Source organism: Lolium rigidum, chromosome 6 (genome assembly GCF_022539505.1).
Source record: "Lolium rigidum isolate FL_2022 chromosome 6, APGP_CSIRO_Lrig_0.1, whole genome shotgun sequence".
Classification (NCBI taxonomy): Eukaryota; Viridiplantae; Streptophyta; class Magnoliopsida; order Poales; family Poaceae; genus Lolium; species Lolium rigidum.
Window position 1 is genome coordinate 320,515,469 of NC_061513.1, and position 24,424 is coordinate 320,539,892.

The 24,424-nt window shown below is 46.8% G+C and overlaps 3 protein-coding genes and 1 pseudogene across 3 annotated transcripts; all 4 read right to left on the minus strand.

Annotated features, from left to right (window-relative positions):
- Window positions 1-405: 405 nt before the first annotated feature.
- Window positions 406-2,383, minus strand: LOC124660149 (annotated as a pseudogene).
- A 1,594-nt stretch (window positions 2,384-3,977) lies between these two features.
- On the minus strand, window positions 3,978-7,108 carry LOC124664690 (serine/threonine-protein phosphatase 7 long form homolog). Its single transcript, XM_047202150.1, has 4 exons — window positions 6,671-7,108; window positions 5,527-6,581; window positions 5,099-5,393; window positions 3,978-4,971 (listed from the first exon to the last, which is right to left on the minus strand). Exons 1-4 carry the CDS (start codon window positions 7,106-7,108, stop codon window positions 4,588-4,590), a joined length of 2,172 nt encoding a protein of 723 aa, XP_047058106.1. The 3' UTR covers window positions 3,978-4,587.
- Window positions 7,109-12,185: 5,077 nt separating this feature from the next.
- Window positions 12,186-15,955, minus strand: LOC124666090 (protein NETWORKED 4A-like). The gene is made up of 3 exons (XM_047203439.1): window positions 15,110-15,955; window positions 14,125-14,277; window positions 12,186-13,519 (listed from the first exon to the last, which is right to left on the minus strand). Exons 2-3 carry the CDS (start codon window positions 14,228-14,230, stop codon window positions 12,345-12,347), a joined length of 1,281 nt encoding a protein of 426 aa, XP_047059395.1. The 5' UTR covers window positions 14,231-14,277; window positions 15,110-15,955; the 3' UTR covers window positions 12,186-12,344.
- An 839-nt stretch (window positions 15,956-16,794) lies between these two features.
- LOC124666088 (protein NETWORKED 4B-like) lies at window positions 16,795-21,313 on the minus strand. Its single transcript, XM_047203438.1, has 3 exons — window positions 21,201-21,313; window positions 18,903-19,041; window positions 16,795-18,757 (listed from the first exon to the last, which is right to left on the minus strand). The coding sequence occupies exons 2-3, from the start codon at window positions 19,003-19,005 to the stop codon at window positions 17,007-17,009; spliced, it is 1,854 nt and encodes a 617-aa protein (XP_047059394.1). The 5' UTR covers window positions 19,006-19,041; window positions 21,201-21,313; the 3' UTR covers window positions 16,795-17,006.
- Window positions 21,314-24,424: the final 3,111 nt, after the last annotated feature.

The window sequence follows — 24,424 nt, forward strand, 5'->3', positions numbered from 1 at the left end:
CAATCATTATGAATGCTACCACGGCGACACCTTCAAAATCATACGAAACCTTAGGGCCAGCTACTGATACACGATCCATAAATTCCTTGAATAGTAGAACACAATCATGCATGGCCAGTGTAGGAGATAATAATATTTAGCAGGCACATCTTTGAGCATACCGATGAGGTTCTACCACTCATTACGAATGCTACCTCTGGTGTTGGTGGCGGGCACTCCTGGTGGAGACCAAATTGGGCGCATCACTCTCTTCCGTGTGCAAACCTCCACCATAAAGAAAAGAAAAACTAGGTGTTTGGGTCAGCCACAAATGAGAATCCTGGGTATACATAGGTGCAAGCTGTATTTTCTCCAGGCACTTCTCCCTTTATGGACTCCAATGCTCCATACAACCCGGGAATCGGTTAATACGTCAAACTCATTTGTGAAGTACTGGAGAAACTGCCGTGCTCTTGGATCAACTAATATCTGAATTGTCAAGTCAAGCGGAGCATCAACCAATGGCTTGATTCGCCGTCAAGTTCTCTGCATCAGGCTGTTGCCCGAAGCAGCCGGAGTAGATGCCATACACCTTGTTCAGATCAGCGGCCCTCGTGGTGTGGCCCAGGCACGCCGCTGGGAGGCCCCTGCCACCGCATGCTGCGACCATCTCCTCGCACCTCTCCAGGACTAGCGCTGCCTCCCGTAGCTTCCCCTCCCGCCACAGGGTCTTCACCAGCAGCGCCACGGTGGGCGAGTCCGGGGCGATGCCTGCCCCGCGCATTTCGTCGAACACCCTGACCGCAAGCGCCGTGTGCTCTCCCTTGCAGTAGGCCCTGATCAGCACGACATACATGTGCCCGTCGGGGCGCAGCTCACACTGCCGCACCAGCCCGAGAAGCCTGTGCACGCCCTTCAGGATGCCCGCGCCAGCCACGTGCTCCATCACACCCGAGATGGTCTGCAGGTCCGGGACCACGCCCCGGGTCACCACCATCTCCTCCAGAAGTTCAGTGGCGTATTGGACCCGGTGGCATTTCAGCATCGTCCACAGCAGCGATGAGCAGAGCAGCGCCAGGTTGGGCCGTGACACAGGGCCGCAGATGGAGTCGGCTTCCCGGAACACCCGCACCGCCGCGTTGGCCTTCTTGGAGAGCCCATAGAAGTTGAGATGATTCGCCGCACGGTGACGGAACGGGAGGAGGATACCGGCGGTGCGCACCTTGGCGAGCAGGCCCTCCGCCAGCTCAACTTTGCCGGCGCAGGCAAGGATGCCGATCATCCTCGCCACGGTGTGGAGGTCGTGCCTAAAGCCGCTGCCTGGGCGGCATGCCACCCAGCAGAAGAACTTCCACGCCGTTGTCGGCCTTCCTGAAATTGCTCAGGAGCTTGCTCACCAGCGGCGGCGTCCAGACAATCCCGGCCGCCTCCAGCTCCGCCACGTCCTCAGGGTGCCAGCCTTCCAGCGCCCTCGCTAGCTCCCGTGGGTGCAGCCATGGCTTCAGCTGCTGCGTCTCCTTATTAGCTCCGCACTGATCCGTATCACCATCCTCCGCTTCCTCCTCGCTATCTCCCTCGCCCTCGGAGCCGCACACGGCGTACGGGCTCGGCAAGAGTTCCTCGACGAAACCCTCCGTGCCCTCTGTGTGGCCGGCTTCCCTCATGGCGGCGATGGCGGCCCGCGTCTGCCGCCTGGGCATGATGCCATCGACGGCCACCATCTCGCGGACCAGCCACCGGAGCCGGTCGAACCTGCCGGCCGACGGCGAGCGCCTCGGCGAGCACGTTGTACTGCTGGGGGATACGTGGCACGCGCAGCGACGGCAGGAGCCGGAACACCTCGAGCGCCTGGTCGAGGAATCCCGCGGCCGCGAGGTGGTGGAGGAGGATGGTGTAGGTGCGCGTGTTGGGGAGCGCGCCCTCGCGGAGCATGGCGCCGAACGCGTCGACGGCGGCGGCGTGGTTCCCGGCGCCGGCGTGGAGGCGGATGACGAGGTTGTGCGCAGTCGGCGGGGCGGTGCGGATCGGCCGGAACGGAGGCGAAGGCGGCGAGGGCGGCCGGGTGGTCGCCAGCGGCGGCGAGGAGGCGGAGGCGCAAGAGCGGGGGAGGGGGCAGGGGGAAGGAGGCGAGGAGGGAGTGGAGGTCGGGGAGGGACGCGGGGTTGGCGAGGCGGGCGGCGAGAGCCTGGAAGAGCGAGAGCGGCGCCGGAGTGGGGATGGCGCGGAAGAATGCGAGCGCCGACGCCGCCGTGGGCGCGGCGCGGATAGCGTAGAACGCGACCACCGGGTCGTCGGGCGGCGGCGGCGGCCGGGAGGAGGATGGGGAGCGGAGGCTGAGGCGCAGCTCGTCGATGAGGCGCGCGCGGCGGAAGTAGGTGGCTACGCGGCTGCCGGGAGAGGACATGGCGTGGGAGAGGAGACGGCGGCCGGCGGCCGGCGGCGGCGAGGGACACCAGATGGCCTTCCCAGCTCAAAAAAAATGGAGTTTTACAACAACTCCAGGAGCAGCTGACTCCGTAAATGGCCAGATCTGTATAAACTAGGGACTGGGCCGGAAGCTAAAATCTAGCATAAGCCGTATTTTGTTGGGCCTCCAAAGAAAAATTATTAGGGAAATTTTTGCTACAGGATAAACCATTATTTTATGTTGTTTGCTCAAACGCACCGTCTGATTATACCATTATAATTTTGTGACACATCTACCAAAACACACTACCTGTCCAAAAAAAAAATGTTTGACACTTTCTTCAAAATTAGTCATAGCATGGTCATCTCAGCCGAAAGTGCAATTTTCCCTTTTTTGGATAGGTGGTGTGCTCGGCACATGTGTCACATAATTGTAATGCTACCTAGCAAAAATATGACGGTGTGTCTTGGCAAACTTTAGAAAACAACGATGTCCTTCAACAAATTTTCTCAAATTTTCCCAAATTATATAGGCCTCTAAATCTTGGTCATCGACTTCTCTTGTTTTGATTCAAGCTTTGCCTTTGTCTCCTTCGACTCACGATGCCCAAGAGAAACTCCTACAGGCCAGAGCCTCCCGCTGCCATGGCCAGAGCAGAACTAGGGACATCTCCCCCCGTCGCCGTCGTGCCTACCCCCCATCGCTCGCTGCCTTCGCTTGAGGTATCGTGGGTTTGACAGCCTAGTTTAAACATTTCCCCAGAGAAAAAAATGCTTACATTATAAAATTCAATCTTCACAACCGATGAGAAGAAGAAATCAGAAGAAGAAAGGAAGAAGACTGAAGAAAAGCTAAAACTAGCACACAAGGCAACTCAGAAGATGAATGAAGAAGGGGAAGAAGTGCATTGAAGAAGAAAACATGCAATTGAGCTGCATTTGGTTGATATCGTTCACAAACACAAGATCAAGTCTCATGCAGCGTCGGGAAACATATTTGTCTACAATATGCCTATGCAGTTCTAGTATTATCCATGTGCACGAAGAATTAGTTGTCAGCACGTTTGAGAAAGTTTAAACCGTTTCGAGTTCATTTCTGAAATAAAGAAAATGCTGAAATCTGGGATTTAGAGGCTCAATTGTCCTAAACTACTAAGTGGAACCTATAAAATGATTTTAGAGAACCGAAAATTTAGGGCATCCGCTAGACATGCTCTAAGTCATGTACCTTGCAGAACGTATTTATACATTAGTCAGTAAAGCAAAATCACAGCTTGATAGCATTTGATCTCAATTCTATGATTTCAAGCTGTTCTAGATTATTACGTTCGGTTCAGTTTATCTTGCATTGATTTATGCACATACTTATTCAAACCATGATGCATCATTTCAGCATAAGCTTTGCCAAGTTCAGTTCATCGCCATTACTTGACTTTATTTTATCACATCTTTTACTTCGAGGAGAAGAACATGTAAACGGTGGTATGACTGATGGAAATGGAATAGGAAGAAGTAAACAAATCTAACAGAACACACCATACAATAATGCACCACAAAGGGGAGGCAGGAGCAGCCAGCCAGTAGGGGGAATAGATACCTGAGGATCAGTAGATGATTTGCAAATTGCAGCCATGGCTAAGGAGATGCATCGATTTCCATGCACAATTCCACGCTACAACATTATGGTTCCTTGGACTAACATAAACACCACCACATGGCGCGGGGCTGAGCACACGCCATGGATACAAAACAGCAGAGAAGTGGGGGAACATCAGGCCTAGGCTGGTACCGGTTGTGGGCGATCTTTGTAGCCTGATTGAAGCAATCACACGACACCTTTTCTGGGGAATCATGTGGTCGTTGTAGACCTGCAATGCAGCTACGCTAATGGTGAGCCGTGGGGAGCTTATACGCCATCTAAGACAATTTCTCCATCACTGTCTGCAACCTGCTGCTTCTGGAGCCGCCCAGTGTTAGACTTTGTCGGAGCTATGAACTGTTGAACTCGCTAACCATCATGTCCTTCCTTCAGACAACAGCTTCTTACGCCAAGAAACACACAGGCGTCATTTTGCAAGTAAGAGCAGTAAGCAGAGAATCAACTGTCCAAGACTAGTTTCATTAATGTGATGGCTCAACGACAGCAGACAGATGGCAGGGAACACGATAGAATCAAAGGAGGCTGTGATACGACAGCATTTTTCATCTTGGCCCCGGCCTGCCTCTCTTCCTCTTTCCTGGTGGTGAATTTGTATGGACTGTGCCATCCACTTGTGTGTGGCCAACCTGGCTTCGAGTCCGCCTCTCGGAATCGGGGCCAGGCTCAGTCTCCTGGTCAGGCAACATGGGATCAGTTATGCCGTCCTCATTATCCCTCTGGTGCTCTACCTCAGGTTCAGCTGCAATGGTTGGTGCTGTCAATGAACAGGGAACCGTAGCAGCAATGTCGCAAAGTGATGATCCGCCAAGTTCCCCAACAAGCTCTACACATGTTCTAGTGACTAGCTCAATGAAAGCATTGCATTCGCCTCTGGAACAGCCCTTTTGAGAAGTTGCCTCCTTCGCCAGGATCGTTAGTTTGTCGGTCTGGGACGAAACATCAATGCATCAGACATATCCATGAGTATAAAGAAGACAATAATCTAAATCCCTACACTTGATAATAGCACCTGTATCATGAACAAAATCACATTTCACAAGTAGAATATCTTACCACTGCGTGGATCAAATGAGCCCTGGGGGTATACCGGAGCCGGGAAGCACGCAACGAATCTTCAGGGTCAGCTATTGCACTAGGCCCAGATGCCCCAGCCTGGTTGCCAGTACTTATCCTTGGGGTGCAGAGACGGATACGTGTCGACCGTCTGTACCATCGCAAATAATCCATGTAGTTGGCAGGATTGTATGGTCGTTCTTCCTTGATAACGTGCTGCTCCTTGACTTCCCACATATCCACAAAAGACTTGTGCTTATCTGCCCAATCATTATGAACCCTTCCACGGCGACACCTGCAAAATTATCAGAATTTTTTTTGATGGCCAGATACTGGTACATGATCTATAACTTCCTGGAACAGAACACAGTCAATGTACAGCCAACAAGGAAGATGTGAATATTTAGCAAATATATCTTTGAACGTACCAATGCAGCTCCATACTTGTGTCCCGATATGGTGGTGGGCACTCCTGATGAAGACCGAATTGGCGCATCACTCTCTCGGGTGTGTAAACCTCCACCATAAAGAAAAAAACTAGAGGTGCTTGGGTCAGCCACAAATGAGAATCCTGGGTACATATAGGTGCAAGCTGTAGTTTCTCCACCCGCTCCTCCCTATATGGGCTCCATACAACCTGGTCATCCGTTAATAAGTCAAACTCATTTGTGAAGTGCTCGTAGCAACGTGCTGGAGCTGATCGATATGTGCACACACCCACAACCCATCTGAGACCAACTGCAGGTCTATCCCTTTCATCCTCTAGCTCCTCCACGTTTGGGTATTTTAGCTTTACCATATCCGGCCTGCCGATTGGGAAACGCTCCCATGACCAAAGCTGAAGGAGCAAAAGGCAACCAGTCAGATTACCTTGGTCAGACTGCCTCCTGCAAGCATCACACATTGCCCTGTAGAGATAGGCCAGAGTAGCGGAACCCCAGCTGTATGACCCAATATTCTCAAGATCAGCTATCAGCGGAAAGGGATATGCGTTGTACCTATCACCAGAGGCGTCAGGAAACAACAGACCACCGACCAGGCTAAGTATGTATGCCCTTGCATGCTGCTTTACGGTCTCCTCATCGGCGTCTTCTGGGCAGTTATTGAACTCAGCTCTGACCCATGCAACCTTCAACCCATGGCGGGTCTTATCTGATGGAGGCATCTTCCCAAGGTAACGTTGATACAATTCACTGTGGGACTCTGTTTGGTTTGAAGTGACAGCACGGCCAGCGATAGGCAGACCAAGAATCATGGCAACATCCTGTAGTGTGATTGTGAGCTCACCGCAGGGCATGTGAAAAGTGTGGGTCTCAGGTCTCCACCGATCAACTAGCGCAGAGACAAGTGCACGATCAATGGAGGGCAGTCCAGCCCTAGAAATGTTTGCCAGCCCGATCAACCCAGCTGCTCTAAGGTAACATTCGTACCGCTTGTCAAACCGGAGAGGCTCGCGATTACGAGGGTTGAGCTCGGTCAGATTCTGTGCCAAATCATGGAAACACAAATCAGGTGTATATTATTATACCAAAATTGTCTGCATATAAATGACATAGTATGTAATTTATCTACCTTGCCTGACACTAAAGCACGAGCACGGTGATCCTCATCATACAACCCAATTAAAGGATAGATGGTTGTATCAGCTGGCTCTGAAGCTCCAGTGTGATATTGCCCAAACTGAACCTCTGCGCCACCTTTGGCAGCATATGTCCTGGTGTTCGTTCTTGGTTTTCGTAGCCGAGCACGCAGAGAATGCACGGTTGGTGCAAAGGTGTTCACCATCGAAGGAGTAAATAGAGAAGCACCATGTGCTGGATCTGGTGGTGGCGCATCTTGACGTTGCACATCCGGTGGTTCGCTATCCATCAATTCAACCTCTGAAGAAACCGCCTCTGCAGACGAACGCTTCTCTGCCTGAACATAAACCTCCAAGCAATTCCAGTCGGTGCCATTGAAAACCGCCTTGACATAGTTACTCCAGGACATATCATCATTGATAGGCACCATGATGAAGTGCCGATGCGCACCCCCACCGACATTCGTCCGGCCCTGCGCACGGATACTGTGCGTCGCCGGATCCAACCCGAGCCTATTGCACACGGCGTCAATCAGCTCACCGTATGTGGGTGCTGCCTCGAACCATATACCCTCCGGAGAGAGGTCCCCGAACTCCACCCCTTTGGGCCCTTCACCAGCTCCCCACCACTGTAAACTTGCACGAATTTATCCATTGCCTCTGCCAAACATGAATGCACCCAATTCAAAGAATGCCTAAATCGAGCCTTAGAGCAATTTGAACCAAGAACCATGATGTATGATGTATCATTGGTGCATAAGCATGTCAGTAGGTAATAGCAAACCATGGATCACCAATTGGATAACATAAGCAATTTATCCACTCAATAGAGATAGCCATGCTAACAAATTAACAGGGCAGTGCAAAACATGGAGAAGCTGGATAGCAAAAGCAATGAGGGTTCCCATGCTAACTAGAGAAATCCCCACAGAGGATTCGTGCACCATTTTGCCAAGAACCGCTGAAACCCTAGCTAGCTTCCCCCACTTAACACTCTCACTGCAGTGCTAGTACTACGAGTGATCAGCAGGGTGAGGCAACGAGCAGCCTAGCTAGCAGCGCTCTTCTCGCCGCTCGCTGGCGCGGCACAGCAGCCAATTCAGCAGAGGCAGAGCTCGCAAATCGGACTCTGCCTCACCCCCAAATCTCCCGCGCGGACGCCTCGCGTGACATGGGAAGGCGAGGGAACTACAGGGACAGAAGGATTTCGCGGAGCTTACTCTGCAGCGCAGAGGGATTTCGCGGCGTCGCCCTGGACGCCGGCGGCGAGGTGGGGAATCCGCTGTTTCCTTTGCTGGACCGCTGGATACAGGAGGAAGACGGGCTCCTGTCTGGCGTTTCTTGCTTCGCTTGCTATCTGACGCTGGGCAGTGTAGCGTCATACACCAAGGAAATGACACATAAGGAAGAGTTTTAGCTTTTCGATAAAGGATGTGTTATTACTCAAAAGGTTTAAGCAATACAGATGGGACATCCTCTCCATAGCTAAGATATACACAGCTATCTACAAATAGAACAAAACAAATATAAGTCGCAACAAAACAAGTACTAAAAGTCTGAAAAACCAACTAGACCGAAGGAGTCGCAATCATACGATTATGCAGCCACCCATGTTGTGTAATAAATTTCTTCGTCGTATCCGACAACCGTGTGGACACCTCCAGTAAAGAGGTTGTCGTCCTCCGTGCACTGAAGCGACAACTATAAACGAAACAACGTCGTACATCGGTAGATGACATGCATAAGAGAAGAACTCTTATTATAAAAAACTTGCCATTCCTACATAGCTATAGGGACCATATGACGGAAATCGCTCTCACTCTGATGAGTAACATGAACCTAAAATCCACCCCGTTTAGCTAATCGCCAAAACTATTTGCAATGCTTCGCGGTGCTATAAGCTACCTATCTGAATGATTGACCATATAGATCTAGCGAACTGACACTTGAAGAAAAGGTGTTTTAGAGTCTCCTAGTTGTGACAAAAAAACACATTTAGTACAACCATGTCATTTGCATTTTGCAAGGTTATGTTTAGTAAGAATAACTCTACGATGAATATACCGTGCAAAAACCTTTGTTTCTAAAGGTATCTTCGTCTTCCAAGTTAATTTATTATAACTACCAGCTGAATGGATTCAATTAGTGCTTTATACATGGATCCTACCAAAAAATACACCATTCTTGGTAAGTCCATATCAGAATTCATCAGAACCCTATCAGTTGGACTGAAGCAAAATGTTGGAGCAATTCATTTCAAGATGCCAACGGGAACCAATAAGATCATGCATGAACGTCATAATCGGTGAAGAAGTTTCCATAACCTTTGCTAAGTATTACCTTTATGACGTACAATATTGTACAAAGCTGGATATTGTTTTCAAGGATGCCTGCTCCCAACCACTTGTCCCCCTAGAACTTTATCTGTGGTCCATCCCTAATAGAGAAATAACCATATGGGAAGAAGTGCTTTTTAGTTGCCATAATACGAGCCCAAAAATGAGATTATCCAGGTTTCCATATAACCTGAGAAATCGTTTTTGAGCCAACATACTTCTCCGCAACAAATTTTCCATACGCAGTCCTCAGTTAACAACCTAGCCAGTCATTTTCCAAACAAGACTTTGTTTTAACTTCCAGATCATGGACACCAAGTCCAGCTTGATATTTTGGACGAAAAATAACATTGCACTTAGTCAATCGGTATTTCTTATTTTCACTATCTCCTTGCTAAAACAATCTGGATCGGAAATAGTCCAATCTATGCAAAACTCATTTAGGCAACTGAAAAAAAAATACAATACCTTACTTATGAGTGCTTAATTTATGAGAACTAATCTTCCACCTAGGGATAGTAATTTTCCTTTCCAACTACTAGGCGCTTTCTGTAACCTTTCCTCAACGAGTTTCCGTTGAGCAAGCGCGAGTCTCCGATGATGGATCGGAATCCCTAGATAGCTTATTGGAAAACTACTCAGCTCGCATCCGAAAAATTCGGCATATAGGTTGGCCTCGACTTGGGCCTCGCCAAAATAGAACAATTCATTCTTATGAAAATTTATCTTAAGGCCCGACAATGGCTCGAACGCTGATAGTACTAATTTCAGGTTTCTCGCTTTTTCCAAGTCATGTTTCGTAAACACAATTGTGTCATCGACGTATTGAAGAATAGACAGCCCCCCATCAACCAAATGATCGATGGACCACTACTTCAATTTGACCATCACCTTTAGCATACTCAATAATAATAGTCAGCATACAAGCCACAATGTTAAATAACATTGAAGGTAGGGCATCACCTCTGGAAGTATCTACCAACATCATCATTGATCTTAATGGTGACACTTTCTCCAAAAACAAAGCTATTAATTAAGGCGCGCCATTCATCAGAAAAGTTTTATTTCGAGAGTTTGTTGAAGAAAGGACCATTTGACTTTAACATAAGCTTTTTCAAAGTTATATTTTGAGGACCACCCCATTCAACTTTTTACGATGCAACTCATGGATTGTTTCGTGCAAGATTACAACCCCATCTAAGATATATTTACCTTACATGAAAGCAGTTTAAGTATGATGCACAGTGTGATCAGCCACATAATTTAGCCTATTAGTACCTACTTTAGCGAAAATTTTAAAGCAAACTTTAAGAACGTTATGGAGGTACATTTATCAGATAACCTGGACAAATTTGTTTGGAAACTCACAGAGTCAGGGAATTTTACGGTTAAATCTATGTTGACTTAATGAATGGTCAAGTTAGATATTTACGTAAATATTTGTGGAAATTAAAAATCCCTTTGAAAATTAAGATCTTCATGTGGTTTCTTAATAATAAGGTGTTGCTTACTAAATATAATTGGCAAAACGCAATTGGAATGAGTGTCAAAAGTGTTGTTTTTGTGATTCTTTAGAGACTGTGCAACACTTGTTCCTTTAATGTCCTTTTGCTAAAATGGCGCATGATATACTTTGCTTACAACACAACACCGCCTGCTAATATTACTAATATGTTTGGTAATTGTTTTAATGGGGTAAAAAAAGGATGATAAAGCTCGAATACGGATAGGTGTATCAGCTTTATGCTGGTCCATTTGGACTAGTAGAAATGACATTATTTTTAATAGACATAAGGGTACAAAATTTTTGCAGGTTATCAGGAGAACTGCGCATTGGATATAGCAATGGGCTTACCTTCTCCCAGTGGTTACTGGATGCAACCGTCTGCTAACGGTTACACATGACTGTTATTTCCATGCTACTGGGTGGCGTCATATTAATAGGCTTCATAATGGATAGATTTAGGTTGCTTTTCATCTTTAGATGGTTGATACTTGTCTCAACCCGCTCTGATCCGTGAATTGTCAAAATTTTGAATCTTCAAAACTATGGTATAAATAAATAAGGCTGTGTGCATCAATTGATGTAGAGGCCGGGATCGCCCCATTTCGAAAAAAAGAAGAAGGTATATTGGTCTGTATTATTGAGTCCGTTCCGCATCATTAACTTTTGGTAATAAGATAGTCTCCCCAAAATTGATAAAAAAGCTTAAGTTATCTGGCATACGGTTCGCCAAACAGCTTCACTAAATCACCTTTGATTATATCCCACAATGTTTGAAGAGAACCCTCCAATAAATCACCTTTGATTTTGAAAGAACTCAACAGGAATATCATCAAGGACCGGCGCCTTATTGTGCTCCATCTGAAAAAGACCCTTTCTTACCTCCTCTTCTGAATAAGGGACGGTAAGAATGGCATTTTCCTCAAGAGACAATTGGGTAATATCATCGATCCTGCATTCCTCTAAGGATAAGAGTTTTAGCTGATGCCTCATATGCTATGTGTTAATGCAGCTAAGGATGACACATATACCCCTCAGAGTTTAGTTGCTGCCTCATGCTACAAGCCTACAATGTGTTGATCAGACCAATGTTACTCAGTGTAGCAAGCTAAATTTGAAATTTCCATAAAATTTGATGCTAAACATTCCCTGAACTTTTACAAGGAACAGTTCAGTTCTGACTACAACAAGGACAGCTTCATGTATCGGGACTGAACTTGCAAATGCATCAAGAGACATTTTATTGCCAAATGAATGTCTTACCTCTCAGGGTGAAAACCCAAGGTCTGGCCTTAACTGGTTGTGTCTGGCAATGTTCTTGTTGGAGGCATTGTTTTGAGAGTGGGGACTATCTCCAGCGAGAAATCCTAAGACCTTTGATCGGGCGACGACGGCGCTGGGCACCGTTTCCTTCTTGAGGCGCGCTTTGGAGAGTCTGTACTTCAGGTGTTGTCACGGTGGTGGTTGTATTGCTGTTGCTAGGTCTAGAAGGCTGTAGCGGGACTTTTATTTTTTAGTTTTTTCTTTTCTCTTTTTTGGTTATGTGCATCCGTACTGCCATTAGGGTTGGGCGTTGTTGCAGAGGCTAGGTGTAATTGGTATCTTTTGATATTAATATATTCCCTTTATCGAAAAAATACTCAGTGCAAAATTCTCACATAGCATCGGCACATACATCACCATCACCTATCATCAGGAGGCAACAAATGTCCAAGCAAAGGCACACCTTTTACAACGACGCACGGCAGAATTTCTCAGTTTTGCATCATGCAGTATTTCAGCCAAAAAAATATACTCCTAGCTACTGAATTTTCCGACAAAGCCATGTTATTCCATGACAACGCTCCTTCCCCGCTCGACGACACGCTCCAGATCCGCGAACCACGACTTGAGCAACGATTTCTCTTCAGCAATCCTCTCAAATTCTGGTTTCAGATCCTCGATGCTCTGCCGCAACGTCAGGACCTCTGCTTCATTTCTGAACTTATCCTCCGACAGCATTTCTGCTGCATGGACCAGCTCCTGCCTCTGCTTTTCGGCTTCAACGCTCGCCTCCTCCAGCTGCTTCACCTGCTCCTCCACCAGAGATTTCTCTTCAGAAACTTCCTCCAACCTACGCCTGCTGCTCTGGATCGTTTCTTGCAGCTTACCGACCTCCGCGCTGTTGGCGGACTTCTCTTGCAGCAGCTTCTCGGACGCGGCGGCGAGCTCCTGCCTGTACCTGCTGATCTCGGCGTCGCTCTCGGAGAGCTTGTCGTCGAAACGCTGTCTAGCTGAAGCCATTTCTTCTTTCAGATTGACGATTTCAGTTTCCAGTGCATTGTTTTGTTCCAGCAATCTAGAGTGCTCTTCAGTCAAAATTGCGGCGTCTTCGAGCTCTCCCTGGATGTCTCTAGCTCGTGTGGCTTGACCGGCACCGTTCCCATTTGACTTATAATCACAGTGGCACCTCAGGCTCTTCTCCTCGAAACCCTCAAGCTTTTCGTTTGCATCAAGTAGTTTCCGGTTTGCCGCACTGAGATCATCCTCAAGCTCAATAATTTTCTGATGCAATGTGTATGCAATGCTATCATCCTCACCGTCTTCAGACTTGGCATCAGACTCTGACTGTGAAGCCGACTCGGGATCCTTCCTCGACGACGGCGAGTCGTTGCTCTTGCTGCTCAGGAAGAAGTCGAAGCCGGCGGCTCTGGGGCTCTGCTCCCTCGTCCAGGACCTCTGCAGCTCGGGAGATGGTGAAGGCGACGGCGACCTTAGCCGCTCTGAACCGCACTCTGAACCGGTTAGAGATCCCTGCGACTGCATCCTTGAAGGGATGTTCTTACGCAGCTCGCCGGTGACGTTGTCGTAGCGCTCGGCTAGAGCACGGTACATCCGGTAGAAGTTCTCGACGTGGGTGATGAGCATCGGACGCCTCTGGTAGTACATCTGTGCTTTCTTTGCAAAGGAGTCGCCGTCCTCCTCGATGAGCTGCACCATTTCCTTCACTTGCTTATCCATTTCTGCATGTTTCGGTTCAGAGAAAGATTAGACAAGGAATATAGCAGTAGCAAGGACAACACCTCAAGCATTTCAATTACAATAATCTGATCATCCAGTAAAATGAGTAATAAAAGAAGAGCTAGAAGACAAGAATATCAGAAGTGTTCCTTCTTTAAAAAGCAGTAATTGTCAAGGAAAGCATCAACATTTTTTTAACGTCACTGCCAATTTGTTACTTAAATAAAAATATATACAGCATTGTATCTAATTTCACTATGGAAGCATCATCAATCTTGTTTAGTAACCATGTTAAAACTAGGAAGAAATGCAAGATGAACAGTAATGACCATCAAAACTTCTGCAGTACTCCATTTACTCAACTAGCAATTCCTAGTCATATAACTCTCATATGTACATCAAAAGAATCTGAGCACTAAGAAAGTAGATGTTGTAGACTTGCAGTACTTCCTTTGTTTTATTGTTATTCATTTATGCTCACATAAGTGCAACATACAATCAGAAAATGGTACTGTGCCTATACATGCATTGACACTTGGTAGTAAATGTATACTATCAAGTACTAAGAAAATCGTACGGACATTTTCCATGTATAACCTCAGCTTACCTTCAAGGTTTTCGGCAAGCCATTTTGAGTTCTTGGGGCTGATGTGACTATCCCACCACCAAGAATGGCGCTTCTTGGATGGGTTTCTTTCCAAAGGTGGCTTCATTCTTCACAAATCTTCAAGGAGAGCTAGAAGCTAAGCAGATTCAAGCACTAACTGAAAAGGGAAAATGTGGATGGTTAGCAATGAAAACTATATCTTTCTTCAAAAGACGAAAAAGAAAAGAATGATAACTTGATAACTTTGCAAATCATAAACATCATTCTGAAGTATAATACTGCGAAGTGCGAAATGAATACTGCACCATATAAACTCAACATCAACCAATCTAAAATATTATGCATAAGCAAGTAAATGGCAACAATGACAACAGCCACTTATTCAAGTTAATCAGATGACGAGATTAGTAAATTCACTATTCACTTTTCCAGAAGGTTCTAGTTTGATAAAAGATGTTCTGCATATTTTAAATTAGCACCACTCAATTAGCATTTAGTACTATGTTGGTGTAAAACTGTGCACATTTTCTAACGCCTAACCGAACTTAAACCTATCATGCCCTCGGGAGACAAATGCCTAAATCTCGTCTGTGATGAAATAGAAGAAAATCATATATACTGTCAGATCATCATTCTAATGAATTACATGTGCTGATGTGCAACAAGACATGAGAAACATGTTTTCTTACTGTAGTATCAAAAGATAGTCCTTCATTACCAAACAGAAATTCAATGATTCAGCAGAAAGCCTCCTACTGTTCCAGGCGTGTGGGTAATAGTACAGTCGCATTAACAGAGAAAACTGGGATGGCCAGCCATATAACCAAGACCAGATCAAAATAACAGCATCATTTGAGAAACGCTGCAAGATCTTGGGAACAACCATCTGCCCCAAAACAGCAGCTAAACATGGCTTCAAGAAACTGAAACATACAACCGGTGCAGATTCCACATAAGCAGGAGACATAAGAACACAATCTCTCACCTGGGAAAAGAAGCCCCTCCGCCTTCAGAGTCGCAAGTCAGGACTCAGGATCCTGCGCCAAGGTGCCAGCCCTATTCATAGCTTCGTGCTTACCAAATCTGAGCGCTCAAAAACACTACACAGACAGACAGGCAGGGAAGTAAATCAAGAACAGGTCAAGAGCAAGCTAGCTGGATTTATCGCTTCGGTCAATGCTTGAAGCGAACGCGTGGAAGAGCCTTGGAAGATGCAGAGGGCACGAGAGGGTGGCAGAAGATGACCAAGTAGTAAGTACCACCGCCCACCTACTCCTGCTGCTACGTGTATTACTGCTACTGCTACCTGAAGAATCCAAGATCTACTTGCTGCATATAAAAGTGCAAAGCAGGTCTGAATCTTTTTGTTCAAACTCGTGGTGTACAGTCAGCGTTCTAACCAATTCAGAAGAGATTTGAAAATCACTTAGAAAAGGGGAAAAGGGGAGATGGAAGCTAGCACAGGGATGGGGCAGAATAGACAAGAAATAAAATACATGGCACGTGGTGTCACCGCCCATGTGCTGCGGTCAAGATTGCACGGCTGCAGGAGATGGGAGCCATGAAATTGAATTCTTGCCGTAGAAATGAATAAAATGCATGAGAAGAAGAAGGAATAGAGGGGTAAAAAAATAAAGAAAATCGTAGCAAACAAGAGAGGTTGCTGCTCGCCTGCTCCTTGTTACCTTCCAAAACTTTGCATGTTGTCAAAGTTTCTCTTGACAGATAAACAGAAGGAAAAGGGCTTGCAAGTTTCAATATTTCAGAACTGAGAGAAGTGTCAAGAAACCAGTTGCAATGTTGTATGGTTTATTATATATAGCATTGATAGGAAGGGATGAACAAGTCAAAGAAAAGGAGAAGAGCTTTACCGCTGGATCGGACTGCTAACAGGTGCAACTCCAAGAAAGAATTAACCGCAAGAAACATAGCGTGAAAGCGGGCTTAAAAAGGCATCAATGAGGGAGAGTTAGCCAATTAAATGGGCAAATAACTTGTAGCTGAGTAAAGTGCAGACCATGAAAACTGACGCTTGGCCATGTGATGGTTCTTGAACTCCTGATCCCCAGGGTATTAAAAATATTCAGGTCACTAATGGTCCAACCCCTGCACACATCTCCTTGTATTTTAGTAGATGTGTTGTCTATCTGTTTTGCATTTGCAAATACAACATGATTTTGTGCCATGTTTCTGGAAAACAGTAAGTATTTAACTATTTATTGCAGCTTTCAAGAATGCAGTCATATCAAGAATTCACTATCTAAATCTAATTAGACCAAATCATGGAGAAAAGTAAGGTCAGCTCAAGGCATATGGACTAGTCAGAGAGAGTGAGAGACCGCGATAGCAGACAGGTCATAGACGCAGTCTCCATTATTTCTGCCGCAATCTCTGAGCTGAGACGACTTTTCAGTTCCCCCTACTGTCTCGCTTCTATTTAAACACAACTTCAATTAAACAGGAGTGAAAGGACAAGTTGAAATCCAAATAAACAGGAAGGGCGAATGAATTGATATAGTTCAAATTCATGTTCAGGTCATATGAGGCTCGTTAAATGGTAAAAGACAATGACTCATGACACAGGTTTACAACTAACATCAGTTCCATCAGCAATTGAAGAGCAACCACAGGAATCATCTTTCAGACTAACAGCAGCAACAGACATATTGATTAAAAAAAGAAGTGTCATAATTATCCATAACATATTACATCACACACATCACAGGGTACCAGTAGCTGAAGTAACTACAGATCACAAGCTTTACAAAGACTATTAAGGAGCAGAAACAAGCTACATGAAGAAAGGGAAAGGGGTGTTTACATTACATTGACAGATTGACTTTAGGCATCCTGATAGAAAGATCCAGCAAGCTGCTGGCTGATCATGTTGCCATCACCATTGGCCTCTTGTGGCCTTGCAGAGCTTGCCGCAGCTGCTGATACCCGTGGCGGTAGTGCTCGAGAGAGAAGCACAGCTGCCTGATTGCCTCCCGCTTCCCTTCAGCGCTGTCGAAGACCATAAGCTTCTGCTTCTCAACCTCTTCCTCGAGCTCACGGACCCGTGCGCTCAGATCCGACACAGACTTCGTGGCAGCATCTGCCTCTGCGATCAGCTTGACATGCTCTAGGTGCAGCTGATCCAAGTGGCTACCCATCTCCTTCATCTTTTCATCACGAGTCGTGATATCACTCAGCATACTAGACACCTTATTATCCACTGCAGCTTTCTCAGAAGACAGTAGTTCGAGCTGTGTCTTAAGATTGGCAATATCTTGATTCAGTTCAGAGATCAGCTTCTCACTCTCAGCAGACACTACTCCCTTTTCAGCTTGAAGTTGCTTAAGCTGCGCCTCTGCGGATGTCAACTTGTCTTCAAGAGAAGCATTAATTTCTGACAGTTTTACTCTCTCAGCACTAAGAGAGGACTTCTCGAGAGAGAATTGCTCCAAATTACGTGCAACAGCCTGTTCCAGGTCCTTGACAGAACCCTCCAACACTGATTTCTCCTCAAGTGCTCCTTCCAGGTCAGCTTTCAGTTTCTTGATTGTAGTTAGTAGCTCCACGGTTTCAGCCCTCGAAACCTCCAACTCCCTCTGAACTTGCTCAAACTCCATAACACGTTCCTCAAGCACTCTCTTCTCATTTGAACCATTTTCCAATCTTGCTTGCAGATCCTTGATTACTTCTTGTAGCTTTACAATCTCAGCCGATGAATCATGTAGGCTGTGAGATGTTTGTTCAAGCTCCATAACCTCGGCCTCAAGCAGCAATTTCTCTTGCGACACATTCGCTAAGTCTCGCTCATAGTTCTGGACCACTTCTTCGAGCTTTCTGATTTCAGTCTCAAGAGTAGACTTATCATGGGAATACCTCTCAGATACTTGCTCAAGCTCCTGCTTGCACTTCTCAATTTCAAGATCACGAGATGAAAGTTGAACCTCATAATGCTTAGCTGCTGAAGCCATTTCTCCTTCCAATTCACTGATTGTGTTCTTGCTTTCCAGAGCTGCAGCTTCAAAGTCCTCCCTTCCACTGCTGATTTCTTTGATACTCTCCAAAGAACGGACCTTTTCTTCAAGATCCTTCTGAAGGCTATTGATTTCTGATTGTGAAGCCATCAACTTCTTCTCAAGGTTTTCACATTGGCAACGCAAATTCTTTTCCTCAAGTGCCTCAAGTTTTTCATTTGCTTCCTTAAGCTCATCTTCTAGCTCATTAATTCGTCCATTCAGTGCATGAGAAAGCACGTTGCCATTTTTTTGTTTCCCTTCATCGACCTCAGAATCAGATTCGGAAGAAGAAGAAGATGATGATCCATCACTCCCCTTTTTATTCTTCTCCTTTGAGCTCTTTTTTTCGAAGCTAGACTGGGGAGATAGGGAGGTTGACTGTGCCTCAGAGTCAGATTCAGATATGCCTGAGCCCTGTGATTCAAGGGTTGATGGCATGTTCTTCCGTAATTCCCCAGTCACATTGTCATAACGCTCAGCAAGAGCACGATACATGCGATAGAAATTTTCAACATGAGTGACAAGCAAAGGACGCCGTTGGTAATACATCTCAGCCTTCTTTGCAAAGGAATCTCCATCATCCTCGATGAGCTTCAGCATATCTTTAACTTGCTTATCCATCTCTGTTTGTTCAGAGGTTTCAAGCGTACATAGATTGCAGAATGAAACAACAGATATTAAAATGGTCCTGAAGCCTAGCTAGTCCTGACAAGTAACAAAAGTTTCTAGGTACATAAACCATTGAAGAAACTGGAAGATAGACGTTACCTTCTAGATTATCAGCTAGCCATTTGTTGTTTTTGGGACTAATATGACTGTCCCACCACCATGAATGGGCCTTCCTTGTTGGCATTCTATGCATGCGCTTCATCTTCACGAAAAATAAGAAATCTTCTGTAGGGCAAACCTAATCATCAGATGAAGACAAAAATGAGACAAAGTAAACAAGAAACCACACAGCCTGAATACACCCATGAAAAGCGTAGGTGGAAAGAAAATATCCAAAATACATAAAATTAGAAACAATGAACAGCATGAAGTATGAAATTAACCAGCAATAAGGTGATTTGCGTGCAAGTGAAAGAATTTAAAGTGTGATAGTCAAAGTAGATTTTGCAGTGCCTATGTAACTGAAAAGTATTGCTTCACTCTATTCAAGAGGATGATGAAAAGGACTAGGGATGGCAACCTCTGTAGCGCCAGGGACCAGAGCATTTGCTAACTACCAAGAAGATGCAACCTATCATATTCATTCATAAATCAATCATGATCTCATTAGCCAATCATGAGAAAACCATCGCAGTGAACTGATCGAATATTGTAGGTACCAAATGTTAGCTTGAGAAATAATTCATGGAACAAGTGTGGCTGGGATTCAGTTATCGTACAGCACAGAGCAAGAGATGTGGCAACTACTTGTCCCTCGTTAGGTCAGAGCTGAGATGAAGCATAATTCTGTGAGCTCGGAATACAATCAGTCACAGGCAAGGAAATCACATTCGTCCTGCCCCCACATAGATCGAAAGGCCAGGGTTCAAGCTGCAAACTGCAATTGCAGATGAGATGTTGCCAGGCGTCAACCTCTATGAACCAATAATTGAGGCCGGCCCTGTTTATTAGTAGAAATCAATAATTGTTCCAGGAGTTCCCCACAAGACGTGGCCTGGCTAACACCTAGGTGGACACATGCAGGCATGGGGTTGAGGAGGGGCACCAAACATACGACCGCTCAGCTAGTAAACTGGATGGTCATTTGGTCAACTACATTTTTCAAGTATTGCCAACGCAAGATACACCTATTCTGGATCTCATGGAATTGTATAATATTTCCATTTCTTGCTGGCAATTTTGCCATGCATGTGAGGATGGCAACAGCAAAATTAATTAATGATCACAGCTAGGCATGCATTTGAAGCATTCTTAATTTGCAAGAGCCGCTGACCTAAGCAAAACAAAAAATCAAGGGGGGGCAATCCTAAGTTTGGAGCTAAATTTGTTGCATACAAACAAAATCGGAATTAATGGAAAATGGTCATAAGAGGAGATGACATCAGTAAGATCATTAACACCAGCTATGCATGTTCTAGACCCAACCTGTCAGCATCGATGGCTTGGAGCTTAATTTCTTCCATACAAACGAAATACTAGAATTAATGGGAAATGGTCATAGAAGGGGATGACACCAGTAAAACCATAAAGACCAGCTAATGGCCACCCAGCGAGCTTAGGTGGGCACTGGTATGCATGTTCTAGACCCAACCTGGCACCATTGATGGCTTGGTGACAGATTCAATCAGCCTGGTCTGTGGCTAGGAAGTCAATAGACTAATAGAGGTTCAATGCACTGCATGCTCGCTCGGTCAATCAGGCTAAATGCACAGAACGTAACAGGTGGTTGATTACGCCAGCTTGCGAGGGAAGGTTTTAGAAACGCCTGATGGCGACCATTTGAGTAACCTGAATCAAGTGTTCTACGTATGTACGGACTATGAAAACTAAAGCAGAACCAGCAAAATTTGTTTTATCGTGGTCAGTGGAATCGGCAGGTGGTTTATCAAAATGGAGTGTTGAGGCCGGAAACAAAGTCATATTTCTTTTTCCTCTGTTGGCTTCAACAAGGCAAATCTAGGAAACCGTACTTGAAGTCTAATAATTACATTACATGGAGTGAACGCTACGCGAGAGAGGGTGTAGACTACGCGTGCCAGAGACAGACGGAAATCAACAGGAAACACGGCACGCATCGCCGTCTTAACCGGCCCCCGCACAGGGAACGAAGTGGAGAAACCGCGGATCAGGTGTGCAGTTAGCTGGAATTATCCGGTTCCAGATTAGGATGAAGGAACTCAGGGACACAATCAATCAGTTAGGACTTGAAGAAATGAAACCGAAATCGGAGCATTTCCGCCCTAGGACGGAACGGGAATCAATCGCCGGCCAGAACCAGCAGAGTCCGCTCGAGGGGCAGGGAGAGCACAGGCCGGCCTACGTCTCCCTAGATCGCGGGGCGGCAGCACCAATAGAAAACAAAACAAGCATGGCGCGGCGAGGGGTGGAGGAGCTTACCGGAGAAGGGAGTCGAGCGGCGAGGAGCCCTTCTTCCCCCGCCGGGAGACCGGAGAGGAGAGGACGACGGTAGTGGGAGACGCCTGACGGGGAGAGTGATTGGCGTGGACGGCCCTGAACCCGATCGTGCTGCAGGGCAGTGGACTGGCCGGCTTTAATACGACAGCGGGGACACTCGCTGGGGCTGGGGGAAGGTGGAGCCCTGGACGAAATGACCGCGCTGCCCTCCCCCGTGTTACATGGGGTGGGCGAATGCCGGACGCGTCGGAGTCGCGCGCGGGGCAGGTGGAGGTTAGGGGTAAAATTAGCGCGTGGACGGGGGGGCTAATCGGTCAGCTAATCGATGGAGCGGTGGCCACCTGGGAGCCACGCGGGGCCGGCGGAGCAAGGCCCCTCCACGAGGGCGGGGTGAGAGAGATCAGCCAGCGTGGGGTGAGTTTCAACTTTTGAAATTTGAATCGTCCGGCTCACGCGGACGGCCGTCCCCTCCCGTACGCATTGGATCCTGTTTCTCGGTTTCTTCGGCGTGCATATTGACATTTGTATGTTTCTTTCTTCAGAAATTTACATTTTTTTTTGGTTTCTCCGACGTTCATAATAACATATTGACATTTGGTGCCCCCAAATGTAATGGCATGTCTTTGTTGGCGCAGTGTTGGAATGTCGTGTTTCCAGTTTCGTTCGTGTTGCTCCGTGATTGCTGATGTTGGTTAGAGTGGGTGCGACCTTTTTTCTCGGGTATGTCTTAGGCTTGGATGTCACTACTAGAAAAGATAGCTATACACATATGCCTTACTCGTGGTGCATCAAGAGAGTGGTGCACCAGAACTACTTAGTGGTGGTGCATGTGTGTGTGATGCGCTACGCATATCCCTATTTGCACTACTCTTGGGGCACATGCAAAAACGGTGCGCCACGCCTATTCTGTGGTCTGACTGGTAGGTCCACGCAGCCTTACACACCAAATAAAAGTGTGGCGGCTATAAAAAATTCAAAATTCAAAATTCAAATTTTGGGGTCAACTTAGGCGTGCCCCATGGATCTATGTGCGCCAAGGGTAATCTTTCTAGGGTTTGGTCCCCCACACACCACCACACCTCCACATCGCTTTTTTAGTTTTAGAAAAAACAAAAAATGATGGGAATTTCAAAAAATAAAATCCTTCGAGATGCTTATGTGTTATGTCATCTAGTTTTAAAGAAAATTAACAGACATGAGTTTTAATTTTTTTTTCCAAAATGGCGTCATGTCTTGGTAAAACGGCTTTTTTTTAGTTCCATACGACCTCCGATAAAAAAAATATAAAAGTGTCTACGAAAAATTTAGATCCGATTTCAACGGCCTTTTAGATTCTCCAAAATTGAAAAGGAAATAGGAGTTTTCATAGGTTGAAGATTTTGATGAAAAATTCGAAAACTTACACGTGGCGCACTGAAATGGTGGCGCACCACGGCTAACCTACCAGCCCACCTACCCACACCGGCTCCACCTTAATTATCATCTTTCATCCGCACAACCCTCGCCCATTCCTCCCCCACCTTCCTCTCTCTCTCACACACACAAACACAAGGATATGATGGCCTCCTCTCATGTGTCCCTGCAACCTCTCTAGTCGGCCGTCCCTCCACTCCGGTCAGTACCTCCTCCTCCATTCACCGGTCCCTCCCACCTCTCCGGCCACTTTCCCACCCCTCCTCCCTCCCAGCAACATAGATGGGTTAAAACTAGATGCCTTAGACGTGGCGCACATAGATGCGCAAAAAAAGAGCAAAAAATCGCAGAAAAAACAATAAATTGAATTTCAAAAATTTAACCTTAGCGCATATAGATGCCTTAGTGGTGGCGCAAAACGTGGTGCGCCATGGCTATCTGCATTACCCGTGACGCATTAACCATGCGCCACGGGTAACAAATTCGGTGCGCCACGTCTAGCCTTTTCTCTAGTAGTGTGTGAGTGTGCTTGGATGTGTTGTTTGTGTAGTCTTGGTTGTTTTGTAGGTTTCTCTCGGTTTTTTTTTCGAAAACTGAACACTCTCTTCTTGATTAATGCATAGGCAAAGTTTGTGCCTTCAAAAAAAATTAAAGAATAAAATCAATGGTACTACTTGTTGTACGATCTTGTTCCATGGTGGGCATGAGCACCTCAATATGCACAACACGAATCAATGTCTGCCTGATAAAGCGCCCATTTGGCACTTTGCTGGCTTGGTAGTTGGTACTGCCATTCCGAGCCCGGTCACGGTCAAACGCAATGGAATTAATTACCTACCAAATAGTTGTTCGCACGTTTTTCTTGCGACTTGCTCGCGGATACAAATTTGACCAAGTAGTAAAAAGTCTGGTCGGCAGGTGAAACATCGTTTTCCTTTTCGAGCATGGAAACCAGCATCGCTCGCGGAGTCGCGGCAGGGGCACGCTCGGGAATTCGGACGCAGGAAGCCGTGTCCCCAGATCGAGTGCGCTGCGGCCTGCGGGGTCCCGTCCAGCATCGTTTGCTCACGGCGGCATGCGCGGGAGTCTCCGATTCGAAACCACTAGCGGGAGAAGAGGGAGGCCACTGTCGACAGTCCAACACCTCGCTCACACAGGACCAATCTGCCTTCTCCGCATCTGCGACGTGTCCCGAACCAATGTCGTGCTGGCGCGACTAGAGCGGCCATGCTCGTCCACCTGGACTCGTCGCGAGCACGGGCACGCGTGGAGAACGCGTGATCGACGAACCAGTGAGCACAGGTTTACAACTTAACTAATGGACGGCCAATAAAAAAGTTCGTTTTTTTGCAGGTAAGGGCATCTCCAGCGGCGCGAGCGTCCATCTGCGTCCATTTGCGTCGCCTTCGGTCAATGTTTGGGTCGCCTTCGTCTTGACCGAAAATGCGTCTGTCACCCTCTCCAGCGGCGCGACGCAAAATGACCGGGCCGTCCGCAGCGACGCAAACCTGCCGCGTCTCTGCGGACGCTGCACAGACGCGCAAAGTGTCCGCTCGCGTCTCCACCGGGCCCGCATGGCAGCGAGTCTGCATCGAGGGCATCGCTTCGGCGGTCAGCGCTTCCGCGTCTGCGCCGCAGCCTTCGCCATCAATGGCGCGGCTGCCTGTTCTGCGCGTGCACTGGCGGGCGGCGGCTGGGCTTCTGCGCCGCCTTCAATGGCATCGTATCCCGCGTGCGGCCGCCCTTAAAAGACCAGCGGCCGCGTTCCTCCTTCGCCCACACCTCCACTGCAC